The following is a 9,895-nucleotide window of genomic DNA, read 5'->3' as shown; positions in this document are numbered from 1 at the left end:
GAAGCAATTCATATATTTTAAGTTCTCATCCTTGCATTAGAATATATAGAGCGGTTCATATTGTGATGGTATCATGTGCTAATGCTCAATCGCATGTTTAAATCTATTACACAGTGAATATTGAACTGAAGCTTGACTTTAAACAATTTAATCGCAAATCAAATCTGTCAGAAAATCGCAATTAGATATTTTCTCCAAATCGTTCAGCCCTACTCGGTGAGCCTTTCCTATTGCTAAACAATCAGTAATAATCAATAAAAAAAATCCTCCATAAACATGACGTTGGCCCAACGTTGGCGTGTGGTTGGAACCGATGTCACCAACGTTGTCCCAACGTTGCCGTGTGGTTGGAACCGATGTCACCAACGTTGGCCCAACGTTGGCGTGTGGTCGAAACCGATGTCACCAACGTTGGCCCAACGTTGGCGTGTGGTCGAAACCGATGTCACCAACGTTGGCCCAACGTTGGCGTGTGGTCGAAACCGATGTCACCAACGTTGGCCCAACGTTGGCGTGTGGTCGGAACCGATGTCACCAACGTTGTCCCAACGTTGGCATGTGGTTGGAGCCGATGTAGCCAACGTTGACCCAACGTTGGCCAGTGGTTGGAACCGATGTCAGCAACGTTGGCCCAACGTTGGCGTGTGTTCGTGTGGGGCGTGCTGGGGAGGCGTCACCCGGCACATGGCCACGCCCACCGCTGATCCACCGCGGAAGTGACGTCAGGGCGCCTCCGTCTCGCGCCGGGTGGTGCGGGTGGCGCCCCCCAGCGGCGGGCCTCGCGGGGCGCGGGGCGTGCCACTGGCAGGGATGACGGGAGGGTGAGTCGCGTCGTCTTGCAGCCTCCTCACTCCATTCCGTTTGTTTCAAACCACCAACCTCCCCCCCTCCTCCTCCTCATACAACTTCCACATCCTCGCTTCGTGTAGCCGAGTTACAATCTGTCTGTTGAGAGTTTGGGGAGGGGGAGCGGCAGGAGTTGTGTGGGTGGTTGTTGGTGGTGGTGGCTGGTGGTGGTGGTGCTGGTGGCGGGCGGGGTCGGAGTTTTGGATCGAGGGGGGTGGGGAGGGTACTCTTCTCGCCGGGTTGCCGAGCGAGGCGAGCGCCCCACCGCTCTCCACTGCCCCCCAGCAGCTGCGCTCAGCCCGAGGCTGCTGGTCACGCTCGCGGCCGCCACCAACTCGGCTCGCTCCGTGGTCACTCGAGAGACGCCGCGTGGTGGTGGAGTGTGTGAGGTGGAGTGTGCGAGGTGGTGGAGTGTGTGAGGTGGAGTGTGTGAGGCGGTGGAGTCTGCGTGGTGGTGGAGTGTGTGAGGTGGAGTGTGCGAGGTGGTGGAGTCCGCGTGGTGGAGTGTGCGAGGTGGTGGAGTGTGCGTGGTGGTGGGTGTGCGAGGTGGACTGTGCGAGGTGGAGTAGACCGACCCCTGCTCAGCCATGAGCGTCGCTCTGGAGCTGGGCGTGCAGCTCGCCCCCGAGTTCACCTCCGAGTCGCTGTGAGTCTCCTGCTGCTCGCGTCTGGCGGGCCTCGTACACACTCGGTGGTAGTAGATACTCAGTAGTAGTACACACTCGGTGGTAGTACACACTCGGTGGTAGTACACACTCGGTAGTAGTACACACTCGGTGGTAGTACACACTCGGTGGTAGTACACACTCGGTGGTAGTACACACTCGGTGGTAGTACACACTCGGTGGTAGTACACACTCGGTAGTAGTACACACTCGGTGGTAGTACACACTCGGTGGTAGTACACACTCGGTAGTAGTAGATACTCAGTAGTACACACTCAGTAGTAGATGCTCTGTAGTACATACTCAATAGTACACACTCGGTAGTACACATTGTGGTGCATACTCTGTAGTACACACTCGGTAGTACACACTCGGTAGTAGATACTCTGTGGTGTATACTCTGTGGGACACACTCGGTAGTACACATTCTGTGGTGCATACTTGGTAATATATACTTGGTGGTGCACACACAGATACACACACAGATACACACTGATACACACACACACTGACACACACTGCTGGTGCACACACTGGTGGTGCACACTCGGTAGTACGTACTCAGTAGTAGATACTTGGTGGTGCACACACACTGATACACACACTGCTGGTGCACACACACTGACACACACACACTGACACACACACAATGACACACACACTGATACACACACACTGGTGGTGCACACACACTGATACACACACACTGCTAAACCGATGCTGGTACATCAAAGACAAACGCACTTGTGCTATACAAGCATTGCCATATGACTACACACTGATGCGTCCCAACACTCGTACTACACAAGGGTACACACACAGACACACACACAGAGACAAAGACTGCCCGCGTAGCCCTGGCAGACTGCAAGAGCAAGTGGGAGAGTGGGTGGCCAGCACCACGCCGGGCCGCCTTTGTCTCCCCTCCCCCGTGTTGACCACATCCCGTTGGTGCACCCCAACACAACGCACCCCAACACAACGCACACCAACACAACGCACACCAACACAACGCACCCCAACACAACGCACACCAACACAACGCACACCAACACAACGCACCCCAACACAACGCACACCAACACAACGCACACCAACACAACGCACACCAACACAACGCACCCCAACACAACGCACACCAACACAACGCACCCCAACACAACGCACCCCAACACAACGCACACCAACACAACGCACCCCAACACAACGCACCCCAACACAACGCACCCCAACACAACGCACCCCAACACAACGCACCCCAACACAACGCACCCCAACACAACTCACTCACTCAAAGTCGTGGACACCCACCCACCCACACAACGCGTGAGGAGGATGGCGCACTTGGGAGTTGTGGACTTGTGGGCCCCGTCTGGCTCCACTCGGAGTGCCCCAGACGCCAGAAATCCGTTTCGCTTTCGCCACCCAAACCCCAGAAGCAGATGTCTTGCGTTGAGCCCACACAAAAGGGGGCCTGTTGTTATGTTACACACACACACAACAGCGGCAGCCTTTGTACGCTGTAGCGGCCAGAAAACATGTACGGGTCTCTCGCAATGCTGGCTTTCTGGCTGTTACCATCACGTCCTGTAACTGCACTCTATCCAGGGCTGACACCTTACAAACTCGGGAGTTTTGCCGAACGCTTCTGAGGCTGTGTTTTTGAGTCTGTGACCTTCGACGTACGGCACTACCACTAGATTACAATATAGATGTATGCCTCTCTATATAAAAAAAAACTATTTTATTGTACCCTATATTCCTGCACATAGCAGCAGCACCACGAGGACAATCTATGGCGAGATGAAGGATGTGACTGTGACGCCAAAGTAATTCCTGGAACATTGTTCCAGACTGTTCTGGCTCGTATGAATTACTATCCAGTATTAGACATACTTTGCCTACTGACCAAAATCACCCTTCAATGTTGTGCCCAATATGGCCAAATCTCAGAAGCGAAGTCTGTGTTGTTGCCTGGCTAATGATGTTTCTTGTATCAGAGACGGCCTCGAGTTTGCCAGGCGTTGTTAACGTGGACTTTAATGTAGCCTAGGAGATGGCAGAGCAGCGGTAGATTCTTGACCCTTACCTGTGCGGAGCTTCGAGCGTTTTCCCCGTGTATGTTGTGGGTTTCCACCTGGCCCTCCTGTTCCCTTCCACAGTAAGCCAAAGAGCTCGTTTCTGTGTTGGAGGTCGTCAAACATCTCGACGTGGCAGGACCCTCCTGAAAAAAATGAGTCTTGAGGCTCGGCGAGTGAAATGAATGCTCGTTATACCAAAGTGCATAACACAACATTAAGGCAGTAGCACACGTTACGTGTTCAGTTATCATTATTATCTGCAGTTATTTGCCAATCTATTAGTGGATGAATGCTGTCAGTCACGGGGGATTGTTTGACCATACTTCACCAATGCGGGTTGGTGGATGCCTTTTTATATATTTTATCCCCCCCCACTGGAAATTTGACACATGTACAGTACAGTACAACGTGCCATGTGGGGTTACTGCCTCACGTACGTTTATCATCACAGGCGCAAGCCCTTCCTCATTCTGCAGTTTCGCTGTGCCACAGTGGGACGTGGCCCCCCTGTGCACAAGCAGCATCACACTCGTAGCTCTCCGCGCACTCCTCGTGCCCTGTAAAGTGCACAAACACTACCCGGGTGCATTAAGGCCCGCTTTACCTGGATATGCAAAGACAAAGATCCCCCTTATAGCCTGAACAGACTGTTGGGGCAAGTGCTGTTCGCGAGCACCTATGAAGGCCGGCACGGCACACGAGGGGGTGGGTGGCCAACACCACCAGGAACTCATTTGAGGCGGAGTCGACCTAGGGGGGAGGGCAGGCCCATGACCGGTTCACATAATCGTCACTGGTGTAGGCCGTGAGCGGGAATCGAATTCGGGTCGCCGGGTTCGTAGTGCAGCGTAGCGCTAACCGCTACACCACCGCTCCCCACAACCTGGATATGCACACACACACGTGTTCTTTTTTGTCCTCTCCCCACGCACGCACACCCACACACTCGTAATGTTTGTAATTGAACGTGATTTTAGTCTCAGGATAAGGCGTGGGCGGTCATTGTTTAGTCTGGAACGAGTGCCAGTTGGTGGGCGAATAACTGGGTATTACGAATTTGTTTAGCCTGGCCCCTGTTTGAATGTCTGCGGTGATTCACGCAAACGTGACCTAGCTGACTCGGGATGATACATCCCATAGATTCGGATGAGGGTTTAGTGGGGATGCGGTGGCGTGTCGTGGTTCGTGTCGTGGTCCGTGTAGCCGTCCGTGTCGCGGTTTACACGTCGTCAACCTCCGATCCGTTCGCCTGTCACGGCTAAGATCGGTGGCGGTCGACGTTTGAACCGGCTGTCACCGTAGGGTTACCACCTTTTCCACTGTAGATCGAACACAAAGCTTGGGTCTATTATCAAAACTGTGCTGCAGTTTACTGTTCAACAGAGCAACACCGGTACCAGATATCGGCACAAATCAATTTCTGCCGCCCGAACACAGTGTGTCACTTATTCGGAGAGGTGGCAAACCTACATGTTCTCCCCGTGGTCGAGTGGATTTTTCTCCGGGTCCTCCAGTTGAGAGTATTTTGCTGATATAAGCCACTTCATTGAGCTATCATTTGTGGCGAGGTCGCTTCTAAAAAATTGCTATGTAACTCAGTGGGCCCTACCTGGTAAAATAAAAAAAAAAGTTTAGTTTCTTTTTTAGTTACCTGACCACCTCCACCAATCGGAATCAACCAGGATCTTTCACATGGCATGGCGAGTCATTGGATTGGCAAGAGGCTGCAAACTTTAAACTTTGGCCCCGCTTATGAACAAGGCCCAAGCTTCGGGTTCGATGCCACGTTCCCATGGACACTTAAACGCAGAGCTGGCTCGGTTCACATACCAAGGCAAAGCGGGCTTAGCCCGGATTTCCCATGGCGGCCTTCACCGTTCCATGTCACATTCACCTTGGCCAAGCAGCCCGCGTTCTTTGGGCTGAGCAGCTCGTCTTCCCTGAGCCGAGCCAAGAATTGAGACTTGCCAGGCCAGGCCGTAAAACGAAAGTTTCCCGGTAAAGCTCGAGTCTGGTTGCTGTCGGCCGTGGGAATGCTCGCGCGAGTGTCGGCGGATCGTCTCGAGCGGCCGTCGCATTTCGTCCGCCGCGGGGGGAGGTGGCGGCGGCGACGCGGCCCCGGCTGCAAAAAGCAACTTTTACCGCTCGTCGTGGGGATGGGCGCGCGATTCAAATCCGGCAGGCCATGTGTTAGCCGTATAATAGCGCCGTCCGCTTCATAGTGGACGGAGAGAGGCCATTGTGTGAAGGTGTCGCGGTCCAAATTGGGCCACACTCGAAAAATTACCTGCAAAGTGCTCAATCGGGATTACACGTGGCAATCATCGCCCGCCTCCTGGGAAACTACCGCCACGGTGGCGAAATGTTAACTACCTCGCCTGGTATGCAGAGGTTGTGAGTTCGATCCCGACCCTAATGACTATATTTGGAGTTTGCATGTTCTCCCCGTGGTCTTGTGGATTTTTTTTCGGGTTTTCCTGTTTTTCCCTCTACATTTAGAAACATGTGTTAAAGAGTATTTGGCTGCTATAAATTTCCATGTGATAATCTACTTTGAGCTATCATTTGTGGCTCGGTCGCTTCTGAAAAAGAGATGTATAGCTCAATGGTCCTTACCTGGTAAAATAAAAAGGGTCTATGGTTTAGTTTTTTACTTCAGGGACAGCTGCCACTGGAGGTGCCCTTTCAAATGTTTGGGATGACATGTAGTGCAAGTTGCTTATTGCGTGTAAATCTCTCTCGCGAGAGATAGCCCAGTGTAAAGGAGTGCACTTTGTCAAATACAACCCAGTAACCGTAGAATGTTGAGTCAGTGTTGGGTCGTTGGGCCAACGTTGGTCCAATTGTTCCAACCACGTCGCAATGTTGAACCAACGTTGCACGTTTACTGCTAAAGAATGTTTATAATCACCAATTTTTTTTTATTCAAGCACCCCGTGGGCTGCGGATGCCGTTCAGGTCGTATGTCCGCTGGGCCGGTTTTTTTCTTCATGCGTGGAAATGTTGTTGCCGAAATAACCGCGGGCAGTGCTAAATTAGGTTAGGTGCGGGCGGAACGCTGCGACACGCAGCAGCCGCCCCCCTCGTTAATAAATCAAATCCCGGCACTCTCGGCACATCGGGCAGCGGCTCGGCCCCACCGCACGCACTCCGTCGTGCCCTGCATGGTCACGGCACGACAAGGCGATCACAACGGCGATTCTTCTCAACCCCTTTTGCTATGGGGTGGCCGCTCCCTCCTGCCCCCCCAAAGCCATTCACAAAGCCCCCCCGGAATACTGCGCACACACACAGATGTTAGGCCCACGCTTCTAGTCCGTGCGGTGCTAGTAAGGCATTTGTCTCGCGTTGTGCGAGGGTGTATTTTTTCGCCTTTCCTTGCGCACACGCTACATTTCTCCTGCACGGTCTCCGTGCCGCAGACTGCGCCCCCGCAGCCCTGACATTCGTGTGGGAGGTGCGGCCCCGTGGATAGAGAACAGCTGGGTGAGAGACAGATAGGCCACTAAAAACGGTAACATTCCGCCGTGCTAAATCTCCCCGCTGTTCGCACGACCAGCCCTGCATACAAATATTAACGACGTCGGTGATTGCAGGTGACTTTTCGTGAATGTGACTCATCGCGAGTCTAAGAATCGACGTATTGATGCTTTTGTTACGAACCCGGCGATCACAATGGGAGACTCGAGCAGTACATGACTGGCCTGCTGTTATCGGTGGCGTCGTGCACATCGCGTCTGTGTTTTACAACGCTGCCCCCGTGGCTGCCTTCCCATGCCATCAACGTGGCTCTATGCGTTTCCCAACAACGCTGCTTGCCTCTCGGTTGGCTCGTGGCACCTGCCACAGTGAACGTCTCCTCGAGTCAAAAGCTACCAGACGTCACCTCTTGGCGAGGAATGTCGTGATTTTGAATTGGCAAAAATGTGGATTCCGTGCCGGTTGTAAACTTTCTTGCCTCGTGCTCAAAACTTGATGGTGGGTAGTGTGGGCGTGGGTATCTGATCAGTAGGCGTGGGTCGTGATCAGTGCGTGGAGCTATCAGCTCACCATGTACACTACTAAACTATTGTGTATCTTACCAGGTAAGGCCCACGGAGCTGTACAGCTCTTTTTGAGAAGCCACCTGGCTGTCACAAATGACAGCTCACCAAAGTGGTGGCTTAGCACGTGGACATGTATAGCAGCCAAATACTGTTTAACGCACGTTTCTAAATGTGGAGGGGAAAAACCGGAGGACCCCGAGAAAAATCCACACAACCACAGAGAGAGAGAGACACACAGACTCCAAATACACAGCAGCAGCAGGCGTCAGGGTCGGCATCGAACCCACGACCTCGTGTAGACCAGGCGAGGGAGTTAACATCTCCTAGCCACCGTGGCGTGTCCAGGTTAAGCCTGCAGTTACATCCCTTTTAGGCACGTGATGCTGTCTCATTAAGGAGAGTGAAATAACAAAAAACCCCAAAAAATTACCGTTAAAGTTAAATAAATGCTAATATTCATTGCGTTAGCTCTTTGTTTAGTGTTTTCGGATAAATTGACAGTATGCCGGTTGTATGATGTAATTTTCGGACGGTGTGTGCGTTTATACGCATTATAATTTGTTGTGCTGCAATAGAAAATACCTCTAAACAGGCTTATGTTGAGTGAACAGCGTTTTGAGAATTAAAGCAATCTTTTATTCTTACTTGAAGTACAGCAAGGCACAACACCCAGAGGATTAAATGCTGAATACATTTGCAAGGTTGAAGGGAACTGATATCGTGATAATCTTCATATTTTTATCTTGTAATTATCATATCGTAAAAACATTATATTGTGGAACAGTTATTTAGAATCCAGTGTTTATGTATAATTCCTACTGTCGTGACATCACTTCTATGGAATCCGTGTTTTTCCCGCCAAAAGCGGTGTCACGTGACCACCGGGTGACGTCACTATTGTTAGCACGACGTTCGTGTCACTCCACGTGCTATGTATGTATGTTGAACTTCTTTCACACCGTACGTAGCCAACCGTGGTAATCGGAGGTGCGGGGGGGGGGGTGAAGTACAACAAACTGACGCAAAAAGCGACGGTAATTATCCAACAATAACAAAAACCCAACCTTAAATTGTCATATAAAATCCAAACGTATCCGCATTAAAATTAGTTTTAATCCTAAACGGATCCCTAAAGCCGGTGGCGTTTGAGCGGGGAGCGCGTGCCGCCCCGCCAGGGGGAATGCGACCGCCCACTAATTGCAGCTGCAGATGAACGGGCGGCCTGTTGAGCCGCCCGGCAGGGCGGAGCGCAAACCGTGGACGTGGCCACTACAGCGGCACTCAATGGCCAGTGTTGTGGTGTGTGTGCGGTTTTGTGTGTGTCGTTTTATGTGTGGTGTGTGTGTGACGAGCTCTGTAGGCCTTGTTAATGCATGTAAGAGGATTTGGATGTTCTCCAGAACCAAAAGACGCTGCTCCGAAAACTGAAAACGAATTGATCTCTAGAGAAAGGCAACCCTGGGTAAGAGGCCCGTAGCCTCAGCGATGTTCCAGCAGTGATTCCCATCCCGTGGTGTATGGGCTGCTGCTCTCATCATCGTCATCAACCCTCTCATCATCATGATCAACCCTCTCATCATCATCATCAACCCTCTCATCATCATGATCAACCCTCTCATCATCATGATCAACCCTCTCATCATCATCATCAACCCTCTCATCGTCATCAACCCTCTCATCATCGTCATCATCAACCCTCTCATCATCATCATCAACCCTCTCATCATCATCGTCATCAACCCTCTCATCATCATCGTCATCAACCCTCTCATCATCGTCACCTTGGCCCCCCTCCTGCCCAGTGCTCTTTGTTCCTGCTGCTCATCTCAAGCCGTTCCCCAGGTGCCTGTATTTGGGGACTTCCATCTTGGCATCTTTTCGCTGCCCCACTGGTCTTGCCCCGTCTGCTGCCCCTTCTTTAGGCAATGGACTCGACTGCCCTTTCCGGGGTGTGCCACAGGTACAAACTTCTGATATCATCTGCAGCCTTCTCCGGATTATAAGACGATCCGGAAACTAAGAGAGACACCCCGGTGGACCGGTGTCAATACAGTTATACAAATCTGGTCAGTCGGGCGCACAGTTACCGGATTATTAGATGAACCCCAAACTTTTGCTTTTAAATACAGAGAGAGGGGAAGGGGGGGGGGGGGGTAAGTGTCCTATAATCAAAATAATTCGGTATATTCAGGTTGGTCTTGAGGAATTGACGGGTGTCAATTTCTCAGGATGTTTTGGTACATAGTTGAGTCCACGA

The 9,895-nt window shown here is 51.8% G+C and overlaps 1 protein-coding gene across 2 annotated transcripts in view; it reads left to right on the top strand.

Moving 5' to 3' along the window:
• Positions 1-696: 696 nt before the first annotated feature.
• LOC133357400 (LIM and senescent cell antigen-like-containing domain protein 1) overlaps positions 697-9,895 on the top strand; it is a 47,384-nt gene continuing 38,185 nt past the window's right edge. Inside the window, exon 1 of one of the 2 annotated variants that reach the window (XM_061575313.1) lies at positions 697-821. In XM_061575313.1, the coding sequence (XP_061431297.1) occupies positions 811-821 (11 nt within the window). In that variant the 5' untranslated portion in view covers positions 697-810. Of the gene's footprint in view, positions 822-1,057; positions 1,493-9,895 lie in introns of those variants that run through there. The other variant, XM_061575312.1, reaches the window with a different exon arrangement.

The sequence above is a fragment of the Lethenteron reissneri genome, chromosome 58 (genome assembly GCF_015708825.2).
Source record: "Lethenteron reissneri isolate LAM-NWPU_2019-01 chromosome 58, ASM1570882v1, whole genome shotgun sequence".
Classification (NCBI taxonomy): domain Eukaryota; kingdom Metazoa; phylum Chordata; class Hyperoartia; order Petromyzontiformes; family Petromyzontidae; genus Lethenteron; species Lethenteron reissneri.
This window is presented reverse-complemented; position numbering and strand designations above follow the sequence as displayed.